We start from the raw sequence: 26163 nt of genomic DNA on the forward strand, positions 1-26163 counted from the left end.
TTCAATTCAGAACACATTCAACCATATATCCTATCTTTTCATTATGCAGGTTAAATAAATAAATAAATAATATACACACACAAACATATATAGAAAACTGTTTTAGCTATATAGTTTTGATGATGGCAGATATTGAAGAGCATGTATATAATATAATATTGAAAGTTATAATGATATTGTCCTTGATTTGATCCAAAGGGGGGAGAAGATAAGGGTCCACACTTCATATAAGAGAGTGGGGGAATGGTCTTATAATTATTAGAATCTTACAAGAGTTGTTGTCACAGTAGCTAGGACCACAGCAATCTGCCTTTTGAGTATCAAATTGGACCCACTGCAGATGTAAAAATTAGCGGCTGACTCCACTTAAAATAGTTTAATCTCTGAGGGTTTGGCCGAAAAAGCATGCAATTTACTGATCTCACTGACTCACTCACCAATTTTGCCGTGTAAATACAGCTAGCCTGGCCTAATAAACGTAATGTATTCCTTTTGGTCCTTTTTCTTCTTTTGGAAGAGTAGTAGGGGCTTTTGGAGAGATAGGTGGGCTATCAATTCTTGAAGACAAGTCCAGGGTTGTATGGCTAGTGTGAGGACAAGCATTCCCTCCTTCAGCTCCCATTTTAAGCTTTGTCCTCTTCTCAATTTGATGGCACCACCAGACTTATCATTATGATTTTAAATAGTGTTCTCCAATCACAATTGTAATGCCAAGATATTTTCACTTATTGTAATGGCCATTGTGATTACCTCAGTTATATTTTTCTATAATTATCTGTTATAAAAAGATTTTATAACTCATCATAATCTCCATTGTGACCGCAATTTAAAATCAAACTTCAAAAACAAAAAAGAGATGATCTAATTCGTGCAATAAACAGGCCTTAGCTTTGAGTCCTTTCTCTTGCATTGTTTTGTAGCCAATTAAAAGAACCACCGCTCCCTCTTGATGATGTGTTGTGCCTTCATTCGCTCATACACCAAGAATAATTAATGCTTTGGTGACTAACTTCTCCATCTACTCCCTTTGTGCGTGTCCTTATACATATACTACTACTTCCTCTTGAAAACAAAATAAATTTCGAGCAACAAAAAGCTTCTGGTCAATTCCTCATGAATTATGATCATTTTTTTCCATCTCTTCATTCTACCTATAGTGCTTCCTCACCTTTACCCCTACTAGCCACCCGTTTATAAATCTACATGCTAGGGTTAGGGTTATTCACCAACTATTCGTTAATTGTATAGACATAGCTAGTGTGCGCTATTTTATTTACTATATATCTCCACAAAGCTACCTATCTATCTTTCCCGTTTTCTGGGTATGTTTTCGGTGAAATGAAGAACTGAAAAAGGATCCATCCAACGATCCATCCCAGGTTCAGTGCTAATCAACAATAGAAATCGAAGGAATTGATTAGGGTTTGGGGAAGATGAAAAAGAGGCAGGTGGTGGTGAAACGAGATTACGCCACGTCATCACCAGCGGTGGGGAATATTCGATACGGGGAGTGCCAGAAGAATCATGCGGCGAATACGGGAGGTTATGCTGTGGATGGCTGCAGGGAATTCATGGCCAGTGCCTGTGAAGGAACAAATGCGGCGCTTACGTGTGCGGCTTGCGGCTGCCACAGGAACTTTCACAAGAGGGAAGTACTGCACGGCGTAAACTGAAGAACAAGTTCTGAACTTGTCATGACTCTTGAGTGAGTTCACACAATTACCCTCTTTCTTCTAATTCTGGTCCTTCTTCATTCGTACGAACCACCCACAGTGAGAAAGAAAAAATAGAAAGTTTGTCTATCAAATTAGATGATTGAATTGATGAAGGTTTAAGTTTCTTCCCATCATCTTGCCTTTTTCTTTGGTGCTTGCAATTAAGTGTTGATTGCCGATACAATAGACATTGATATTCATGATTCTTGTAAAAGAAAATATATTGAACTTATGGACTTTTTTGTTCTTGGAATATTATTCAATTGTTGTTCTCTCTTGTCTTTTGCACCCCCAAGTCATTTTCCTCCTTTTTCATTTGTTTATAAGGCTTAATCTGGCACGTGAAGGTAGGCTAAAATGCAGTGAAGATAAAGCGATCCACACCTGCTCCTTGAGCTTTGATTTTGATTTTTATTCATTTTTTTTTTCTTCTAAACTTAGTATCATTTTCTAGCCAACGCTACTGTGTCATCTTGTAATTAAACTTTTCTCATTCACCAAAAATAGTTGGGAATCATAGATAAATGAAATAAGTGGAGATTACGCGTTAAGGACTGCATCTGTTAAAAGAATAAAAGAAGAACGTGACTTAAATATTCTATCATATGTATTTCTGGTACGTACGGTGTTATTTTCTTATTAATTAGAAATAGTGTTTCATCTTAAAAACTAAAATTAACAGCTTCTAAAAGATGAAATGTTAATTTTGATTGAAGAATAATATAAAAAATATTTGTAATATTTGTTTAATTTTTTTACAAACATAAAATACCTAATAGAATAGCATTTAATGCATTAGAAAAATATTCTTTTTAGTTTTTATTTAATGAGTTTCATTTAATACCTTGCGGCAATTACTCTATTGCTTTTTTAAGTTCTTTTTTGTTGCTTTTCCTCTAATAAAGAAAATCACGACAAATATCTTAATTAACATTTGCTAATAAAAAAACATGAATACATTAATGAAGGATAATTTACTAATCATATAATTAGCTCTGAGTTAGAAAGTATGTATGGCTGGATGTATAAATTAACTATATATTTTGATGTTAAAATATAACTAACTGTAAATTAGAAAGTATTAATTGCTAATGTACAACTTAATTAAAAACTATAACTTTTTATTTCGCAAAAGGCTTAAGTCTTTAAGATGTTTTTGTTATACTTTTACTTTATCATCTAATCATAAATTATCATTTATACAAATTTATTAACTATTATAATAACTATCTTAAAAATCAAAATAATTTTAATTTGTTATTCAATCGTAAATTATTTATATAAAAATTTATTAATTTTTGTAATAATTATCTTAAAAGTCATCACATAAACAATAATTTAATATTAAGTAACCGTATAAAATAATTTTATAATTTGCATCATCATTTAAACTCTATTTTGTTAATGATATTAAAATATTTACGATTGCGATTACTAATCTAAGTATTTTTTTTGTGTGCCTACTATGATACCCGCATGGGTAAAATTACTATACATAATAAATTATTAAAAAGAGATCATTTAATGATTTTTTTATTTTTTCTATTTATGAATAAACTTGTTTTTAAAAAATGATACCCATGAAATAAATAAAAAAACTCAATATAAATTTATAAACCATCTATAATTCAGGCCGAAAATACCTTTCCATAAGTAAGCTGAAGTTTTCAAAATAATTAAGTGATACGTCATGTTTTTAATCATATATATCCCTTTATATAAATTCTAATTAACCTGGCTATCCGATTTTACATTAATTGTACTGTACATATAACTCATTATTTTGAGTTTTTGGCAGGGGTCCAGAAGCTTTATTTTTTGTTTAGTGTATACAGTGTATTGCACTACACACTGATCAAGAAAATTGAGTGGGACGTCGAATTTTTCTTATGATTATGTTTAAATGTCTAACCCACCACTATATCTAGCTAGCTAATTGTAAGTTGAGTAAATATACGAGGATTTAAGTTCAATCTTTATATAAAAAAAATGTTTAAATGTCTTTGATTGATGAATCCACTCTAGCTCTAGCTGCAGAAGATTGGGTCAATATTGACATTGACTGACAGATGAACTCGTAAAAAAAATTATGTCTTGTTAGTTTACTCGTAAAAAAAATTATGTCTTGTTAGTTTAAATCTCTTTTTGCACAATTTTTAAATTATAGTTTTTAATTAGAAACTTAAACAAATATTCTAATTTACCAACATTATATGTTGGTCGGAGTACAGCTATATTCAAATCACTTCAGCAAAGGTTTCATGTTTTAGTCTTCTCAATGGAATAATTGTGGTTAAAAAAAGAGATTTCGCTAAAAATAATTACCCAAATTTCTTGATAGAAAATAGTAATTAGTAACATCGGTGAATATATTACACGTATAACATAATCTAAGTTATTTACCTAATTAAATACTAATTAAATTCATTTGAGTGAAACCAGGTAATAAGTATTATCCATTTGGGTTCATATTTTGAATCACTGACTCCAAACTTTTTTTCCACTTTAGTTACAACGTGGGAATAAGGGATTTATTAAGAGCTAGAATTAAAATGAACATATTTTATATAAAAAAGAAAATGAAGAAGACAGCTATGGCAGACATAACCAAACATTCATATGGGTATTGTAGGGACGGTCTAGTGTGGAAAAGAGTAAGGATTTAAATCATGTAGTGAGCCCATAATTAGGTATAGATATGGACGGATGACCGTAAAATCTGTCTGGCATAGATAGGAGTGCATGCATGTATATATGCTTTGCCTTCTCAACTTTCCGCTGTTAATTTGGTCAATATTCTTCAATCCATCCCTTTGGTGGCGTCTCGGTCATGCTGGACCAAAAAGAAATCAAATTGAGAATTAGATTCTTTTTTTAAGATGAAAATATCAAATATTATCTCTATTTTGAAATGAAATCAATAAAATATGACGTATTAAACAAAATAAAAAAAACTAAAATTGTATTTCCACCTTTTTTTTTGGGTTAAATTTCAACTTTTATTTATTAGAAATTTATTAATTTCTAAATTTTTTTGTTAAGATATATTATTGCCTGTAAATAGTTCGATCTGCCGTTGAGAAGTCTAAAGCAACGGCTTAACTTATTTGGTTGTTGGCCAACCGTAAATATTGTGATTTCCAAAATTAGGATAAGACCTTCCCCCATATCTTATTTCTTTATATTGAGGCAATGAGTAGTTTTTAAAATTACATTAACCACAAGAAATATATTAATTTGTATATAAAGAAATAATAAAAGAATAAATTTATCCCTTTATGAATGATCGATCAGCTTCATAGAATTGTATATCAAGATATCTAACTCAGATGATTTTGAGCGGAGTGTGTGAACTTATAATTAAATTATTTGGGTTTAACCCCGAAGCATAAAAACATTTCATAGAGTTATATGAAGATATACCAATATACTATTCAATAGTTCAATTAATATTTTATTCATTCATGCATAATCAGATCCCATGGCTTTGAAGCCGCCGAAAGATCAGCATATACAACAAATTTAACCTGAAAGATATACCAAATTAAAGAGAAAAAAGGAAAATATGTTTTAAATTTCTTTAAATTGTAAAAAAACTAAAATACTAAAATCGAACTTCAATTTTTTTTTAAAAAAAATAAAACATATTTTAAAGAAACTTGGGATAGATTGAACTGGATGGCTGTAAAGTCTTTCGGTCAAAATATATAAAACCTACCAAACTTTCAAGAAAAAAGAAACTCTATTAGCTCAAGATGATCACGTGCGATGATGAATGCGGCTTGATTTTCCTTCTATACATATTGTTAAATGATGCAAATTCTGGATGGATTATACAAGGAAGTTTGCTATGTTATACCGAATCAACAAGGAATGGAATCTTATGTGTCGGTAACTTCATGGGACTTGCATTGTTTTGTAATTTTGGTGTTTGGGATATGTATGCACACACATTTATGTGAATAAAAACCCGTTTCAATTACTAAGATTGAGCTCATATTCATATTTATAGGAATGTGGGTAACATAATTTAATTTTTACCCCATTATTATAAATATGAATAACATAAAAGTGATATAATCACTTAAATTTAAATTATTAAGATCGAAAAATGTATTTTTTATATTTATATTTTGTTAGGATTTTTTTATCTAATCACTTTAATCTAAATATTTTACTTTTTTATATTTTTTTTCTCAACCAAACAATTTTAGTCGCTTTCATCTTCTTTCATTAATTTCTCACAATTTTTACCAAAGTCTTGAAAAAGGTGAAGTGGTAGAAACTTTATCCTCGGGATTAATATATATAGGACCTACATCTAAAGATGTCTCTTTCAATTAATATTTGATATGTAGAAGGCAAATTTGTTGGATAATCATATCCACCTCTCTGCCGCTGTACGGATTCTAAGTATAATAGTAGCAAATGGCCAAATTGGACTCACTGCAGGGCTGCAACATCCAATTAGTGCAGCTAAAAATAGCAAAGCTACCAGCATAACTTATGTCATGCAGCTGTCACTATATATATATGACAATCAAAATCAAACCAAATATGCCTTAGGTACTTCTTTAAATCTTAACCGTATTCAAATATCTATCTTTCTTCCCAGATAGAAGGCATTCAAAGAGAAAAAAAGATGATTCATGATTGATTGGAAAGAACTCAAGAAAAAACAAAAACTTCGTCCCTTATCTAACCACAGGCTATTAAACACGAATACACGATAGATAGTACTACTAATGCATATTTGTTAACTCACATAATTACTACGGTAAGCATTTGTTTTGTCTGCTTCCTTATTTTGAGAAACTCGAACATGTTTTTTGTGTGAAAACTGATGTTTTAATATTCTAACAAGTTATTATTAACATACTTTATTTTCTCTTTTATATCATTTAATTTTTATCTTTTTTCTCTTTATATTATTATCATATTATTCATTACATTGGTGACTTTCTCCATTTGTTTTTGTTTTTCATTTTATTTGTCTCTTTTTTCCACTCAAATCCTATTCCAAAATTCAATAATGACTTATACTTCCTTTCCTCTCAACTTTTTTTTTTTTTTGCAGGAGTAAAGAAATTATATATTAGTAGTGTTAATATACACAAGGAGTGGTTATCCACCCTCGACAGTGCTCAACAAATTAAAAGCTAAGAATCACTTTCCCCATGCCTACCTAGTGAATAAAATACAGCCCAAAATTAAGGAAGTTGTTGCACACATGATCGAGGGTCCAGTTGCCAAACATAGAACAAGGTATCAAATCCTTTGATATTGGCATTGATCCACGTCCATGCACAGTAACGAGCCTCATCCAATAAGTTTGTTACATCACAAGGAGTAACATTGAACCTGATGTTGTTTCCAGATTACTGCAGCCCATCGCTTTCTTCCCACTCACCGGACCCTTGTGTTGCCGGAAATGGTCCTTAAAGCTAGCAGGTAGCACCCTCATATCACCCCACCAAATTAATGTAACATTGTGTCCACAATGAAAGGGAGACTTTACATTCAAAAAACAAATGTTGAGCTGTTTCCTCCTCTGTTTTACACAAAATACAGCTCGTGCAAGTTCCACTAGGAATAATGTTCCTCAGCTTCAAATTATCCATGGTTTGAATTCTATTATGAGCTATTTTCCATATAAACCCTTTGATCTTGGAAGGAATAGGCAATCTCCAAATATATGAGAAAATTTTCCCAATTTCCGAAGATCCCTCCCTTTGAAGGACATTGTAAACCTCCTTGACCACATAGCTTTTGTTCCCATTTAATTCTAAACCCATCTATCTTTGGTGTCTTTTTTGGACAATTGGAGTTTCCCATTGAAACCATGCCCTTTTCCATGCCAACACATCATGCCAATACCCAACTTCCAAAACACTATTATCTTTTTGCTCGGAATTAAGATACACCCTATTAAATTTACAGCATAGACTTTCCTCCCCTAGCCACTTAGAATGCCAAAAGCTTACCTCACTCCCTAAGCCCACTTCCCTCCCAATGTTATGTTGGAACCACCCTAAACCGTTATCATATACCTCACAACATCTTAAGAGATCTCCCCACCATTGCGACCCTTTTTTCCCATTCCCTCCTCAAGCATGTAATACTGTATTTTTCTATCAACACATCTTTCCAAAGGCCTTCCTCACCTTCCACGAGCCTTCTGGAAAAGCTCTAAATTTTTTATACCCAAACCCCCTTTTTCAATAGGTGAATACACAATATCACACCTCACCCAAGACACTTTTTTCTCCTCGCCCTTGGTCTCCACAAGAAATATCTTTGTATATTATTTAAAATAGTAATCACTTTTTAAATAAAAAAGGATAAGAAATATATAGAAAGTGAAGAGACTATCAACTTCATCAAGCATATTCTCCATCCAAAAGATAAGTGTCTTTTCCTCCATGATGATAGCTTCCTCCACATCTTTTCAATCACCGGTTGATAAGTGCTAATTTTCTATGCACCACCCCATGGGTAGGTGGACCCAAATAAACAAACAACATGCCCGAGATTTTACTATGTAAAACCGAAGCAAATCTATCTAACTTTGCTTCTTCCACATGTAGCCCATTAAGTTACTTTTGGCCAAGTTAACCTTGAGCTCGGATGCTAATTCAAAGCACCTAAGGATTATTTTAAGGGTGATACAATCCTTCATGTCATCCCTAAGAAAGAAGATTTAACCTTGAGTCAAGATGCTAATTCAACTTTGAGTCTCTGTTTTTATTTTTTCACTTTCTTTGGTCTCAATTAACACATTAATATTGGAAAAGCAACGAACAATTGCATTGTTATCGGTGTACTCCGTTTCCACATAATACGTTCCAAAATCCACCAAAAAAATATATACTAGTACGAAAGAAATTATTCTTTTCTCTCTCTTTTTTTTTTCTTCTTTTACACACAACGCGATTATTAAATATATATTACAATTAAGATTGCAGATCAAGCCTGTTAAAATATAAAACTTTGAAGGAATTTATACCAAAATTAAACTAGAAATTAATTAAAAACGTTTCTTTCGGCATTATCAATCTGGTCAAATCAAAATCAATGGTGTGATTGGGAATGGACTGTTCCATAGACGACATAATTTTTTTTCTACAAAAACCTTCTCAAAAGATATAATTAATTTATTGTTTTTCCACTGTAATTTGAACAATTAGCAGCATTATTTGACATTTTGACAAAAACAAAAATTTAAAAGGACATGATTTATTTCCAAAAGACTAAATACAAATATTATTCTATTTAAAGTCAAATATTATTTGACATTTTAACAAAAATTTAAAGTCTCATTTTGATCCCTTGTTTCCATATAACGCATTTTCATAAAATAGGAATTAAAAGGACATGATTTATTTCCAAAAGACTAAATACAAATATTATTCTATTTATGAGGACAATTCAAACATATTTAACTCAATTATAAAAAAATATTTAACTCAAAATTTTAATAGTGATTTTGGTACAAGAAAATTAATATGCACCGGAAATCAAAATTAGCATAGTTAATTCCGAGGATTTTCACAACGGTGAATTTGGGACAAGAAGAGACAACTATGTGATCGACGTCCTGCCATGGCATGTTGGTCATGGTCAGTGAGATCGCACTTGAAGACGAATGGCACAGGAGCACAATGTCATAAACCACTCTACCAAACAAATTATGATAAATTTAAAAGGATTTTCGTGTAAGTTTCACATCATTATATGTGTGTTGCACATGTTTCATCAAATAATATACAAAATAAAAAAGTTATTTTGTAACTTAGGTAATTATCGTGTCATGTACTCTTCTTGTCCTATGCCACAAAAAAAATCAAACGAATCCTTAATCCTTAATGTTCTTGTAATAAAAAATATTATTATTCTATATTTTAAACATATACTATTTTAATTGTTGTATGAAAAATATTATTAAAATCAGAAACGATTAAGTTATTTTTATGTCCTTAAATTATTCAAAAGAATATTAAGTCTTTATATGTTGAGAACTTGTAATTTGGTTGTAGAACTTTTAACATGTGATATTTTTGTTAGGATCCAATTATGTTGATTAATTTTTTAAAATATTTTAAAGACTAGGCTGTTACTTATTCAGTAAGTTTTTAAACTGTTTAATTTTTTTTAATTGGATACAAAATAAAATCCAAAAAAAATGTGATTAGAACCTGATAAAATAATTTTAAATGGCATAAAACAAGAAAACAGCGCATGCCCTTTGGTACTTCTGAATCACATGGGTCTCTGGTCTATAGATGCAACAACTGAATGAACTGATCACCATAACTACTTGCGGTAGGTATCATATGATGGGTGTAGCTCACACGTACGGGGTAACACGTGCGTTACGAATCACCAACGGATATTATTTGCTTGCGGTAGAAAAACTGGATTTCTTACCACCAAAATATTGTTTTTCAAGGACTAATGTTCTGTGACGTGTGGTTTAATCTTCATTGTATTACAATTAGGAAATCTATTTATAATACACTACTATAAATTTACATTAATATTTTATTATTATTATTATTTCGATCCATATATATATATATATATCATTTATGAGATACAATGTAGAATTCACTTAAAAAAAAGACAATGTAGAATTATTACGTGCAAGACGAAAGTTCTCCCTTCAAAATCTCAGCAAATTTTTTCTTGTTGCATATTCTTTTATTTATTTTATATTTTTCTTTGTCTTTTCTTTTCCTCACATATTTATTAATTTCTTTATTTGTTTCTTCTGTATCTAATTCATCTCAAAATATGCACCTGAAAAAATATTTCAATAAAGATTAGTCATAGATAAATGTAGTTAATATTTCCCACCTGTGATTATACAAAATATATCCAAATAGAAAATTTCCTTTTCCAATGCAGAAATCCCAATAGAAAGGCAGACATGTAAGAGCATAGCTAGAACTCTTTCGCCCAATTTTTATTAGAATTTAGTTTGTTTCTTCGTCCTGTATTTTTCATCACTTTTTTTCATCCAACACAGAAAACAACAGCAACAAAAAAACTTATAATTTTATTTTTAATTATAAACTATGACTTATATTTAGTTTTTTTTTTAACCGTCAGCAGCTTAATTAGCATTTGCTGTCTTTGACCATTCTTTTCATGTGATTTTATAAGGAATTGAATTTTCTGCAGTTATATTTTTAACTGATGTCCATTTTAAATAAATAAAAAATCCGGAAGTTTTAAAGTAATTTTATACTTTTCAAAATAGACAAAACAAGCAGTCAAAAAAAGAAAAGACAAAACAAAGTAATTAATGATAAGAATTTTTGGGTGTTATTTACAGAGGATTGGATCCACCATTTTATAGTCTTCTCCCCTCCCTTTCAAAACACTTCTTTTTCCCTTACATTCTTCGAAAACTTCATATTAGACTTTTATTTAAGTAAAATATTTTTACAGTCAAAACTTATGGAACTAAAATTGTTCGACGATTAAAATTCATCCAAATAAGTTTTGTCGTTTTCACCAACAAAGTTTTTTCACAGAAAAACTGATTTTTTAAAACACAATTTTTTTCCTTACTTTCTTTGAAAACATCCTATTATACTTTTTTTTTAAAGTAAAATATCTTCACAATTTTAAAAGTTATTAGACTAATTATTCAAAACATAAAGTTCATTAAATGAGTTTTGTCTTCACTAATAAAATTTTTCCACAGACACATAATCAACTTATGTCAGTGTATTTCAGACATCCAACTATTACGAGTATGTTAAATCTTAAGTGAATTTGTTTAATTTTTTTTTAAATTTTTTTTAATAAAATAAGTAATTTTCTTTTTTTTGATGTGTTTATTTAAATTATTTTTATTTAAAATAAATAATTTTTTACTTTTTAAGAAGCAGATGCTTTATACTTCTTAAAAAAAACAATTTCATAAGAAATACTTATTTTAAAATTAAATTTAAAAAAATTAACCCCTTATTGGTATCATGTTAGCTAGTAGTAGTATGATATCATCATTGTGGAGATACCATTACGAAAGACGATAAACAAAGCCATCGAGCAGTGATATATTCATTACACATTCTGCACATAATGCATTTATGGTTATCTAGCCGCGATATGATTATTTAGCTGCGGCATTTATGATTGCACATTGTATTATATAGGTAGGTCCATTTGAATTTAGCTAAAGTTTGGGGTGTATGTATGAGTTGAATAAATTAAATCAAATTAATTTTGATAATAAATTTTATGTACATTCAAACATATATTAATTACAGTAACAAAACTAATTATGAATACTAAGGCGAAAAGAGACACTTTGTGATTCACTGCCTCCTCATATTTTTACTAAAATAAAAGAAGAAAAATAATGAAAGTTATACAGTAGTGGATGTTTGTGAAGATAATTATAGTAACTTATAGATATAATTATATGAATGAAATAGGTACAAAATGCGTACACTAAAACATTCTATTGTCTTTATATATAGTTCTAGATAAGTATAAATTATGTATTTTTATCTCTAAAATTAGCACAATAATTAATTATATATGCTGGAATTGTCTTAATTTACTCTATCAGGTCCTTCAGATGGTAAATTCAACTCCAAATTAAAGCTTCATTCTCATTGCTTCTTTATTATTAAGAGAACTGTAGAAGGGTGTGTTTGAATAATTAGAACAAACAAAAAAAAAAACTAACAAATTATGTGTTGTTGGTTCTTCCCCTTGTGTCCGGTATATAAGGTCTGTGACACTACGTACATGCACATGCAATGAGCTCAGCCTCGTGCTCAATCACAGGCCAACCTCAGATGGATTCGACTGCATGATAGCGGTGCATTTAGGATGGATCCAAAAACATACCATAAAGTCTTTTAAAAAAAAAAAAAAAACTGTAATTGGTTTGTCCGGAATGAATGAAACCTTGAACCGGAATTGATGTTATGGAGGGTTTTGTTCTGTTTTTACTCCTTGAAACTGGATTGCACAAGCAATCATGGGCACCCGCAAAGGTACTTTGATGCTCAATCAACTTGGTAAATTGTAGTATATAAATTTGGGTCGATTGACTCTATCCTAACTCATTTAGTCTTCGACATGTGAGTTAGGGTCAAAATGACCCACATATATAAATGGAAGGTAAAAGGAAATCATAAAGTCTTGTGGGCTAAGATTAATCCATGGAAAAAAAAAATTAGAATTTTTTTATTCTCAATTTAAATACATATTTTAATATAATGTTTCTTTATTTTTATACAAAAGAAACACGATAGAGATCAAATGTAATTATATATTAAAGAGTTAAGACTTAAATAACTATCTAAATGTTCTAAAACAAAATACAACTTTAAAACTATGTGCAATAAGGTAACAACAAACAACAATTACTTCTCAATTGCCAATAATATTTATTGAAAGCCCCATTCTACCTGTTATATACAAATAAAACAAAAGATCATATCAAAATTCGTCACACTAACATCATAACCAATACAAACATAAATTCAATTGTTATTAGTTAATACCCACGATTCCTCGTAGAAAATTATATTGCAAATACACTAGACCAATAATATTTATGTTTGCAAATACATATCATCAAGAAAGATACAAATACATCATACCAATTAATATTTATGTTTGCAAATGAAGCATGACAACTAAAGGCAAATAGATCATGATCGACAAGTGATGGGATATAATTTAGATACAACGTCATTAGATTTTTAGTTAGAGGTAAATCAACATTAGAGTTTTAGTTAAAGGTGACATAACGAGCTAGTTGACCAGTGCAGGCTAGTCAAATGCAGATTGTAAACTACAATGGAATGGACAAAAAAATAATCTAAATTCAATTTAAGACTCTAAAACAAAGTCCATGCCCCAAAAATGTTCAACTTCTTTTAGAGTTTTTAACAAGTTTTTGTCGGTCAAATCCACGCCACGTAATAATCAGATTGAGCTCGAAAGATCCACATTTCATTTGAACTCAACATTTAAAATCTATCATTCATCAGGTTGACTCTAGCCCAATTCATTTTACCACCTTTAGTTTTAGTATTCACAATCACATTTAAGGAGAAAAAAAATCATACCTAAACTTGTATTTGTATGGATAGTATTTTTATTATAAAAGTGTTACCAATACATTTTTTGATACATTTCTTCTATCGCATATTCTATTGTTGGCTAAAGCTTATTGGCAACAACAAAATAATTAATATGATGTAGGATCTACAATTTTTTTAAAATTTTTTAAATAAATTTTAGCAGAATTAAACAATATTTTTTAAAAAAAATGTGTGGCTAGCACTTTTTATTTTAGTATCCAAGCTCAACCTTCATATCGTACTTAAATCCATTAACGGCGTTTTTGTCTTACATGCCTTTATTTTGACAAACTATTAGAATAATAATAATATTTTAAAACATACTTAAATAAATTAATAATATAAAAATATTTTAAATATTTGTGACAAAATAAAATAAATTGAGTATAATTAGAATATACTATGTAAAATATTTTTACATTGTTAACCAACTATATTTATCATATATTTAAAAATCGTTAAATTTTGTGACAATTAATTTATTGAATAATAATATCAAATCTTTACTCGGTCAATATATTAAAATTAAACCATAATAATATGTAACTTTATAATTTATTTTTATTATATACGTTTGAATCTATGGGGAGTGGTTATTGTATTAGTACTTGCAATTTTTTGTGGATAAGTACTTCAATTTAAATTCAAACCTTTTCAATGGATAAAAGTCTTATTTAAAATCAGTTTCAGACTCAATTAACATTAATTTTAGTTCCCGTAATGTACATATCTTTTGGTTTTAGTGCTTAGAAAAAAAATCGATTTTAATCTCTACTAATTTAATTTATTCAATTATAATCTATATAGTGATTATGGAATTGACAAATATTAAAAAATAAGCATGATATTTCCTAAATAATAAAGACTCAAATGAAAATATTCTAAAATAAGATGAGCCTGTATTAAAACTTTAAAATTTTACAAGGACTGAAACAATTATACCAACACAAAAAGAAATATTAAAATAAGAACCAAAATGGGATGAAAAATTAGATTAAAATAAAATATAATATGATGACTAAATAAATTTTAAACCTTTTATGTTATTTCTTGCTTGGTCTGAATTCATTTGCCATCTCGCTTTTGATCAATTTGTTTACTTGCATCCGGAGAAAGATAAAGAGGCCCAAAAGGCATAGCGGCAGTTTTTTTATCGGTAGCCCATACGATGATAAAAAAAAGCCCATAGTTAGCGAGAGAAGGAAGGCCTAAGATTGTTATTCTTAGAAGAGGCCCAAAGAAAGCTGAGGCATGCATCCGGTCCCTCATTCACGGGAGTTGCTATTTTCACCCCTTTACTTTTTCAATATCATGCACAATGACACTCTTACCCTCTTCTATTTTCCTACACCCCTTCCCCTCACTGCACGCACTTTCCCCTCTCTAACTCTTGCTATATAATTTTTTTTTAATTATGATGTAATTTATCCTTTTAAATAATAATTAAATTAATTATGATACAAATTCGTATCATAATTAATTTATTACTATTAATAAAGGAAATTTACATAATAATTAATTTGATTAGTTTTATAAATGGTAAATTTTATGATAATTAATTCAATTTTAATTAAAAGATAATTTATATGATGTTGATTACTATAAAAATATTAATTGAATCTTAATTCATTTAATTTTAATTTATCACCATTAATTTGATGAGGTTAAAAGGGTAACTTACATCAACAATTAATAATATATTTTTTCCAGTTCAATGACTAGTGTAAAATAGTATGAGATTGTCATCTAATCACAAATCACTGTTTAAATCATTTTAAGATAATTATTTTAAAAATTAACAAATTTATCATGGATAACGAGTTATAATTTAGTGATTGTGTAAATTTTTTTACAATGTGAATATATAATATTTTTTCTCTATTTTTTTCCATAAAAAATTAAGAATATGAAAACGTATTTATGTTGATTTCGGTTGCGTACTTTATACAACCGAAAAATATTTTCATTTTGTATTTTTTCAAGTAGTGGAATTCTCCTCGCCATCTATAAGGCAATAGTGTAACTTGCACGCACATTATACTCCCCTTGGGAAGGTCTTTTTATTTTTCAATCAAATGAAATAAATAAAATCTTAAACCCTTCTTTAGATTAATGTATTTGGATAAGAGATAACCAGATGGGAAACTGAAAGATACGGGTTTTCAATCTCTGAGCTGTAAAAGCGAAACGGATTTTTGAACACTGGTATTGTTATTTTGACTTTTGAGGTAAAAAGAAAACTTGCAGTTCATTTACTGATTTATTTAATGGGTTTTAAAATCACGTAACGTGAATGCGATTGGTAATCACAAATTCACAAAAAATTCGCCTCAAACAAAACTATCCCTTGCTAATTGCTATGTCTTGTCCGAGTACGAACATGTGAAGCTGATCAGGTACTATTTGTTGCTCAACTGAACTCCTACACGTCATCTCATTGGACCACGAGTTTTGACCACCCACATTCCAATTTCATTTTAATTTTTATTCTTCTTAGTTCTTACTATTCTCTTTCGATCCTTTTTAATTCTGAGACTTGACCCGTTAATTCATAGTACTATATGAAGGCCTTTAATTTGTGTTTGTGTGTTTCAGCAAATACTAGTAATATAAAAACTACTACCCTTTAATCTTTTTTTGTTGAATTTGTCTTTCCTCGGACCTTGTTCTTCTTCAAAAATGTCAGACAAGAACATGGTTCCCTCAAGATTTATATTTTGTGTAATTGTCATTGCTGTGTTCCTTTTGGTGCTGTCTTCCTTTTTCCTCATCCACTTGAGCAATCACTCATTCATTCCTAGATCAGTTTCGGAACTTGTTCTTGTTAACAACACATCCCTTGATTTCAAACCCAATTTCAAGAGGGAACAAGTTCAACCACAAAGCTGTCAATTTTCCAATTCTAGCCACAAATCAAGTTCCCCAAGACAGCAGAGGAAGATACCATGCGATCCAACTAATGCTCTCTTAAGGGTGTTCATGTATGACTTGCCTCCAGAGTTTCACTTTGGGCTATTGGATTGGAAAGGGAATGTGAACCAAACATGGCCTAATGTGAATAACCCAAAACACATTCCACCTTATCCAGGTGGCCTTAATTTGCAGCATAGTGTGGAATACTGGCTCACCCTTGATCTTCTGTCCTCAAACATCGCGGAAAATTTTCGGCCTTGCACTGCAATTAGAGTGCAGAATTCGAGACAAGCAGATGTGGTTTTTGTGCCATTTTTCTCATCTTTGAGTTACAACCGGCATTCCAAAATCCATGGGAAGGAAAAAGTTAGTGTTAACAGAATGTTGCAACAGAGATTGGTACAGTTACTAATGGAGAGGGAAGAATGGAAACGTTCTGGAGGGAGGGATCATGTGATTGTGGCACACCATCCTAACAGCATTCTGCGTGCAAGAAGAAAGTTGGGCTCTGCCATGCTTGTGCTTGCAGATTTTGGAAGATACCCTTCTCAATTAGCAAACATTAAGAAGGATATAATTGCTCCATATAGACATCTAGTAAGTACTGTACCAAGAGCTGAGTCAGCTTCATATGAGGAACGTTCTACACTTCTATATTTCCAGGGGGCAATATATAGGAAAGATGTGAGTTTATCATACTCTAATATTATCTCTTTTATGCATGTTTAATTGACTTGTATAGTTTTCCCTCCTGTTTTGGATGGTAATTTATGCTTAGTTGGTAGTTGATTATAGTCATTTGAAGTTGTAAAACATATTGCATGATGCAAAGGTGACTTTAGAAGCTGAGTTGATTCTAAATTCTGAAGCTTTTCCATAAAAATTATATTGATCAGGAGTAAAAAGGGGGAAATCTTGATCTCCTCAGTCTTTAGTAACAAGCACCGTTTTTTACTGTATCGTTATCTACTTTTCAATGAGTGTGCACTTTTGTCCATTAACTAAATTTCATAGAAAAACAACTAAGAAATGAATAGCAGGGTTACTGAGTTGAATCCTGGGATCCTACAATATCAAAACTCATCCTGCAGTGGTAGTTTTGCTTAGAATCATCGTAGCGAGTATGATGTGATTTTTATTACCTTTCATCACATTATCAAAGTTGTTGTAATCAATTCTAAGTCTATTAGATGAATGTTTATTTGTTGTAATCCATTAAATTATCATGGTGAAATCTTTAGGGAGGAGCTATTCGCCAAAAGCTATATTACCTCCTGAAAGATGAGAAAGATGTGCATTTTGCATTTGGAAGCATCAGAAAAAATGGGATTAATCAAGCAAGCCAAGGCATGGCCTTATCCAAATTTTGCCTTAACGTTGCTGGAGATACCCCATCCTCGAATCGCCTCTTTGATGCCATTGTGAGCCACTGTGTTCCTGTGATCATTAGTGACGAAATTGAGCTACCATTTGAAGATGTTTTGGACTACTCAGAATTCGGCTTGTTTGTCCATGCCTCGGATGCTGTAAGGAAAGGCTACCTGCTCAATCTCCTTCGTTCAATCAAGCCAGAGAAATGGACCCAGATGTGGGGAAGGCTAAAGGATATTACACAGCACTTTGAGTATCAATATCCAAGCCAGCCTGGGGATGCAGTGAATATGATTTGGGAGGAAGTTGCACATAAGATATCTTCATTACAATTCAATTTGCACAGGAAAAACAGATACCAGAGACCTTAGCTTCTTGTTATGATCCACTGAAATACTAAGGTGGAGCCAGATAATGACTCTGGTCATATTCAACTTATCAATGGGAGAGTCATGGACCTGGTTTTACTTATTTGCTACTAGCAAGCTCCATCCTCTCCGTTGTTACAATTTTTCACCAAATCATTTTTTATCTTCTTGATGAAAAGATGGTAGTTGTTTTCTTTTAAATCACATGGGATAATTGAAAAGAGTAAAATACCATATTGATTTTTCCTTCTCTTCTTGGCAATGACATATTAATTATATGGATATTTCTACCGTATCCCCCTATATGGCGCCAATGCATTTTCTTCCATTAGATATTGTATGGAGATTCAGGAAACAATAATCTAACTGCCAACAAGGAGGTAAGTCTCCTAATTTCTTTCACAAACTAGATACTCTCTTTTTTTCATATGTGGAACCACCATATGCATTACCCCTGGCTTTTGTGGTGTTTATGGATCATTGATGTGCAAACAAGTTAAATGGCAAAGGAGCTATGGACTGAAAGTGTAGAGTAGATTTGATTTGATTTTCAAATGGGAACTACATCTTAATTTTATTAGATTGCATGGAATAAGCATAGCTGCATAGGTGAGCAATAGAATTAAACATAAGGAGTAGCAACTGATTATGCAGGAAAGTCAGCCTCCAAATTAAGATAATTTCTCATGTATTCTTTCTGATATTAATCAACATAACAATTAAATTTTATTATGTACTTAATCTGATGTTACATATTTAATTTGTGTGCTACGTGTTAATGTTTTGATTGATTGTTCGTATAATGATGTCTCCTAAATTAGTGGGAGAAACAAGCAGAAACATCAATAGAACGATATATATATATATATATATATATATATATTCTTCCTCTTCATAAGGGGGAAAAATTAACATGCACTATATTCAGTATTTGAGAACTAACAAGATCATAAACTATCCAGCTATTGGTCAATTCCTACGATTTCTCTACTCTATTAGAAACAAGGCTGGCTCAAAGATTTGTTCAGCACTTCAGCTGCAATTTTTCAGCTGACAGGTAGACTCAAGGTAGAATAGAACTGAAAACAAATATAAAAGAAAACGTAGAAAACCAACCAACCTCCTTTAGAAGTGGTTAAGGATGCAAAGAACAATTGTTTTTGTCTTTGCATTGTGAATTCTCTTGTCATTTCTCAGCATAGCAAAGGACATAGGCGAAGCAGCAGGTCAACTTCTGTTGTGAATTGGATCTGGTCCTTTTCTAACTGTCCTTTTGTTTGATTGATTAGGATCAAAGGTCATTGAAGGTGAAGGTGCCAACTCCACCTTTGATTGGAAATCCTCCACTGCTTCAGCCTTTAGGACACGAAAACTTCTAACAAATGGCAATAGTCCCTCATCCCATCTCAGAGCAAGATCTTTGCTTCTCAAGCCAGAAACCTTAAATGGTTGAGAAGCTAAAATCCCAACACAAACTAGAACAAAGAAGCCTCTAAAACTTAAGAGACTCATGTTCCCCTTTTTTTTTCTGCTATGAGATGAGTAATGTGGAATAACAGAAAGTTTCTGAATTTGAAGCAAAGAGGAGATAGGTAGTGTGCTGGCACAGAAACTCCTCTATTTCTTGTTACTCATTTCATGAAAGTAATGTTCTATGGGACTTGGAAGGAAGAGTAAAAGCATAAAGCATGAGAAGCCCGGAACATGTAGGGAAGGAAGTTTTAGATTCACCCCAATCATAAGTCATGCTATGGAAGCAAATATATAAGGCTGTTTTAGAAGACACTGACAAGGTTTTGAATGAAAGCTAATTGGAACAAACAATACTCTTGGGAAGCCAAGTATCTTTTCATTCAGTTTCCCTACATCCCTATCATTTGCCATACTCTTTTTTACCAAACAAAGACCAAACTAGGTGTATTGAACACTTTATTAATCTGCCACGTCAGCTGGACTTGCTGACGTGTCCATGTGTCGTACCATGAAAATATTTGCTGACCGGCTAAGATTGGATGCATTGGGCTTATTTGAACCAGCATCCCTATAGGCTTATTTTATTAGAAGAAAATGAGATATACCAAAATAATCTCTCCAATAGTATTTTGGAACAAAAATGATAGGCAAAGAAAGAACAACACTCTTTTTAATACTTTCTTTATAATTCACTGAAATTGACTGAAAATTGATAATTTAGTGGATTCTACTTGTTATTAATAATTCTTTATCTCAGTTTAGAAGTGAGATTTACTAATTAATGATTTTTAATAAATTTTAGACAATCATAAAAAAAAAAGAGTGTCATAACATTTCTCACAATAGGTATGTTTTATTAGAGATAATTATGTTGGAGAGTAACATTATAATTGATAAATGTCTTTCTAAGTTCTTAACGTACTTATAAAGTTTGGAATCACCTGTAACATTTCCATGTTAAGTAATTCATACTTCGGGTATAAATAATATACTTATTTTGATGTTTAACATGATAAACTATGATCATTTTAATTCTGAAAACATTAATAAAGGGCAACAATACCAAAGTTTAATCATTTTAGAGAGTCCCTTCAAAATAATACTATTTTGCAATTTCATAGACCAAGCGGTGTTCTTAATTTTAAAAACTATTTTGGTATATTTCTATAAAAAAAAACCCTAAGTGTGTCTCAGATACAAATATTATAAATAAAAAAACATAATTAGAAGGAAATTTTTTACTGAAAGTGACCTGTTTGTTAAATTCTTTAAGAAAGATTAATTATAAATAAAGTTAGGAATATTTCATACTAATGGCATGATCATCTATAACTTTTTTTTCCTTATTTTTTATTTTTGTTAATAATAACAAAAGTAGTAGTTATTTCTTTACCGTTTTTTTATTGATATTTTAAAATAAAAAGTACTTAAGTGATTTTGATTAGGAAAAAAAAAAACTCCGCCATTAAACCAGTTATCACATTGTCTCTCTTCTCTGGTTTTAGTAAAATGAATTGGGGAAATTATTTGAATTTCCTTTATGTTAAGACTTAAGAGACGTGAACCCAATTGCTTGCCATGACTGCTAGAAATAAAAGGTAAAGAAGTTCAGTGACTAATTTAGAATGCTAATCGAACATGGACAAGAAAGCCATTAAAAGTAGAGCATTTTGGGAGAAGGTGGGGAATAGCAACCACTCCGAAAAAAACAAACCAACCAATAACTGTCTTTTATGTTCTCTTTACTTTCTTTATGCAAACTATCTTTAGAATTCCAAGCTCTTCTCTCCATGCAAAAAAAATAAAATATATTGCAGTCTCGGTTTCTTGTGTTTAATGGAATTCCTTTATGCTTTTCTTACCTCTCTTTGGATGGCTTAGCCCAAAAACCTTCATTCAAAGTTTAAAGAAAACGTTTGTTAACTTCCAAATATGGCCATTCTTCCTTTATTTTTCTCGCTAATCCATGAAGACCATCCTCGACTCTCTTCTATCCAATATCCTCTTATCTCTCATCCTCTTTTTTCTTTTTAAATTTTATAAATTTATGGTTCCAATAAACAGTATAATTCGCATGTTTCATCACGTTAAGAGGATAAAGAATCAATGAGGCACGAAGGGAATCCTATTCTAAGAACATGGTCAATTACTTAGATACTCTTTCTGACCCTCCACTTTAGAGCTATGTATTAAAGTGAAAGAAATATCTGAACATTGTTTAAGGAAAAGAGAAAAAAGAAACAAATGAACCGTTGCTTTACAAAAATAACCCTTCACCGTAAGTAACAGCTTTTCAGATCCATCAATGGTAATATAATTGCTATACGATCAGAATGAGTTCAAAATGATTCCAGCTTATAAACAAGCATATGCTTATCTTTATTCATCACATCAGTACACTTCATTTGCCAGAGTAAATCAATTATTATACTTTATCTTATTCATGTGTTGAAGAGAATATACCATTTTTTTATTGATAAGAATTAGTTTTGTTAGCATAAGAGATCCCATCCGACTTTTTCCCTCTTTTCTTCTCCCTCAGTTATCTAACCCAACTAATCTCCTAAAGAAAATAGGCCATACGTAACCAGCATTTCTATTTTAAGAAATCATTTTGAAAACCAGACATGGAGTTTCTATCATCCAATACTTGTGTCAAGTCATGGTGACATGCATTAGACACCTTGTCCCTTGTGGAGCTAAGGACTCCTGGCACCAACCCAAAATAAGTATATAAACAGAAATGAATGCACGAAGTATGGAAAAGCAAACTCAAATTGGTAACCAAAAACCACTAGTTAATGTTATATCAATCAGTTAATAGTGGTCCCTCTCCCCCATTGTTGTCTCCTATCACATTAACATTGACTGCAATGATTGATCAACAAAAGGGTAAAGATCTTTCACAGTACTCAATTTGTACCTATTCTTGAACATATCTTAAATGTTAAGGAAGGGCTAAATACTCGACAGACAAACTGCTACACATAAAAGAAGGATTGACCTTCATCTGGTGCAGATGTCGATTGCCTAGTGGGCATGACTGGATGGTCTCAAAGTATGACAGAGAGGAATAGAGTTAAAGTGCACCCTATGAGGTGACGAGATACAACTCCAAAGGGGTACCAGATGAAGATAAATGCACAGCATAATCTGTGTTTCATGAATAATTGAGGAAAAATTATATGACCAGCGAATAAAAAATGGAAAATCTAACAAAAACAAGAAAGCAGAAAAGAAAATTGAACAGAAGCAACTGCTATAATCAGATATTCTGAACTTGGAAGCACATCGCCTACCATGCTGTTTTCCTCGTTATGAACTTTCTAAGAACTTGGCAATAGTTGAAGATTCAAATAATTTCTTAAAAGATGGAAAATGTCAGAATATTACTTCATTTTCCTTGGCTGCTTTGAGACCTCAGGATGTCCGCAGTAGACATTGATATCTAATACTATGGAGGAGTGCAAAATAGTACATGCAGTTGCATAGCAATTGAAGTAGATTAGACAAGTCACCAACAAGACCCGACAGAGTTAGTAATAGTTGAGCCTCTTAAATAGAGTTTGATTCTTGATTATGCATTGGGAAAAGACTTTGTTGAAAGAAATAAAAATTCATGTTAATGATCACCAAGATTTCCTCATCTGTTGTCTAACTTATTCGATAATATTATATCTTTAACAGATTCAAATCTCCACACTCCACACTCTATATCATTAAAACTTAATTATTAGGTGTCTATCATTTCCGCATTGAATCGTTTTGAAAGTGGATTATTTCCGCACTAAGTCTTCAATTGTGGACTAGATATTCCTTAATGCAAAAAAAAAAAAAAAACACAGAAAAGACAGATTCCCATTCCATAGAATATACTTTTCGTCAATATTGACCATATATAATAAGAACAACTATGATGCTTGAATACTTAGTATGACACAAGTACAGTACAGCACGAATATGAAAATACATTTTTTCTGAAATTTAGGATACAATGCATTTTGGATACATTAATAAAAAAATTATAGACAATTTTATATAGATGCAAAATATTGATAAAAAAGAGACATTGATCATTTATTGATAAAAATATATTAAAGGGTTCTTTTTCAAGGTATATTAAAGGTTTAGAATCTCATGCAATGATAAAGTCACTGCATAGGATCTAGTTTAGGGTGTTCAGATGGTTTGCTCACATGCCTGTATGCAATAACTTCCATAACATACTTCTTATGCTTGTGTATTAAGCTTGCACAGATGCCTTGCAATTAGTAAAAGAAAATGCTAATTGCTTCTCCCGAAACTCAAAAATAATTACTTAAGGAAACGTTGCAGGTCATGCGGGTTAATGCTGTGCTGTGTTTGAGGGTGGGGTCGTTGAGATTTACATTCATGAAATAAGCTACTGCCAAGAATCATGAAATAAGCTACTGCCAAGAATCATGAAATAAGCTGGTCAAGTTAGTATACATAAAACGTTTAGATCATAAAACACATAAAATGTTTGGATCCTCCTTTTTTTCCCATGGCCATGCCCACTTGTTCCACCACCACCACTCTTTCCTCTATAATGTTTTTTTCCTCCTCCTAATGCCATGTTAGCATCAGGTTTCACTTGCATCTCTTCTGGCAAGGGAAGAATATGATCCACACATTTACGGAAGCTAAAATCATCAACAGATTCACCCTCCCTGACGAGGAAGAAGCACCTACTTTTCCACATAGGATGCTTGCGGACTTGAAAAACACAGATTCCTCCTCCAATCTTAGTATCAGGTTCCGTATGGCCGTTCTTAAGCAATTCCAGTAGCATCATATGCTCATACTGCCACACAAAAAAAAACAACTTACAGTGAATTCAGTAAGTAAATTCTGGTTGTGGCTACTGCATCATCAAGATAATGTTACTGAGGCAACATACTAAGACTAAGCCAGTTTACACATTAGCTGACAGTGAATTTGCATGCATTTGAACCTTGAAAAATGCCAATGCATTAAAATACTGAAAATTTAGCTGGAAAAAATATTTGCCTTTTGATGCCCTATATGCATAGACAGAAATTTCTTCATCTTTGTGAAAAAAAATACTGAAAAATTAGCTGGAAAAATATTTCAAAAATAAGTACTGTAGATAACATCGGTGCATAGTCATGGCCAAATTAAAAAAAAAAAAGGATTTTTTTTCTACCTGCGAAAAAGGGATAAGTAGATAAAACGATAACGGTGACAAGTGATCGAATACCTGGTTAAGATTTTGAAAAGGGGGCCAAGCATGAAGGAGATTGTAGAAGTAATCGAACATTTCCAGGGAAGAGGCGAAGCTTTTGAAACCCAATTTCACGGGACCTGAAGGTTTCTTTTCTTCTTCATCCACCTTCCGCTTCTTCGAAACACCGTCTTCTTCGTCATCGCTGTCCACTCTAGTGCGCTCCTGATTTGAGTCAACGCCGTCGAAAGCCGTGTCTGCGGCGGCCATGGTGGTGGGCTCGACGATTTCCGGTTCCGATGCAGTGGCTTCCGCCATGGTCGTGGGTGGGCCTAGTTATTTCAAAAGTTTATTTATTAAAACCAAATTAGGGAGCGGGAGGGATTCTGATTGACCTAATTTTAATTTCTTCATCACACGCCAACCAATTGGGCCTCACTGATTTTTTCTTGGCCAAGGCCTTGCTGTTAAATTGGGTCCTAACATTTTATTCAGATTCAAGGTGAAATAAAAAAGGTCAATACTTTTTTTTTTAATTTAAAAATGATTCATTTTTTTTCAAAAGCATGGATAACTTATTATAATATATTTTGATTTATTATTTGGCGAGCTCATATAGGATAGGATTAATTTATTAATTTATTCTATCTTGTCTATTAATTCAAAATTTAGCCTCAGTAGGAAACCTAATTAGGAATAAATAAGATAAACATGGAGAAAAGTTTGCTCTTTCACACTTATGCAACTTTTTTTTGTTTCATTACAACTCACTATCTCAATTAAAACTTTTGCCCTAACATATATATTATTATTGTTATTATTATCACACTATTCCAATTAACACCTTTGTGCAACATATATGTCACTATTGTTATTACTATCGTTATTGTTATCATTATCAATCATGTATACAACTAGTCAAAATAGAAGTAGAGGAGAGTTACTGTAGGTTAGAAAAAAATATAAAGTTTAAAAAGTGATTTAAGATTAAAATTGTCCAA

At 31.4% G+C, this 26163-nt stretch overlaps 1 protein-coding gene and 1 pseudogene across 2 annotated transcripts; one reads left to right on the top strand and one right to left on the bottom strand.

Moving 5' to 3' along the window:
- Window positions 1-16091: 16091 nt before the first annotated feature.
- On the top strand, window positions 16092-18771 carry LOC114393062 (probable arabinosyltransferase ARAD1). The gene is made up of 2 exons (XM_028354322.1): window positions 16092-17428; window positions 17986-18771. The coding sequence occupies exons 1-2, from the start codon at window positions 16511-16513 to the stop codon at window positions 18484-18486; spliced, it is 1419 nt and encodes a 472-aa protein (XP_028210123.1). The 5' UTR covers window positions 16092-16510; the 3' UTR covers window positions 18487-18771.
- A 5237-nt stretch (window positions 18772-24008) lies between these two features.
- Window positions 24009-25596, bottom strand: LOC114392686 (annotated as a pseudogene). The gene is made up of 2 exons (XR_003662367.1): window positions 25199-25596; window positions 24009-24781 (listed from the first exon to the last, which is right to left on the bottom strand). The product of XR_003662367.1 is annotated as a protein EMBRYO DEFECTIVE 514-like (transcript).
- Window positions 25597-26163: the final 567 nt, after the last annotated feature.

This window comes from Glycine soja, chromosome 17, assembly GCF_004193775.1.
Source record: "Glycine soja cultivar W05 chromosome 17, ASM419377v2, whole genome shotgun sequence".
Lineage (NCBI taxonomy): Eukaryota > Viridiplantae > Streptophyta > Magnoliopsida > Fabales > Fabaceae > Glycine > Glycine soja.

Coding starts and splice junctions, on each gene's coding strand:
- LOC114393062 (XM_028354322.1), top strand. CDS start 16,511: ATGTCAGACAAGAACATGGTTCCCTCAAGATTTATATTTTGTGTAATT. Junction 17,429..17,985: donor GGGCAATATATAGGAAAGAT/GTGAGTTTATCA, acceptor TGAAATCTTTAG/GGAGGAGCTATTCGCCAAAA.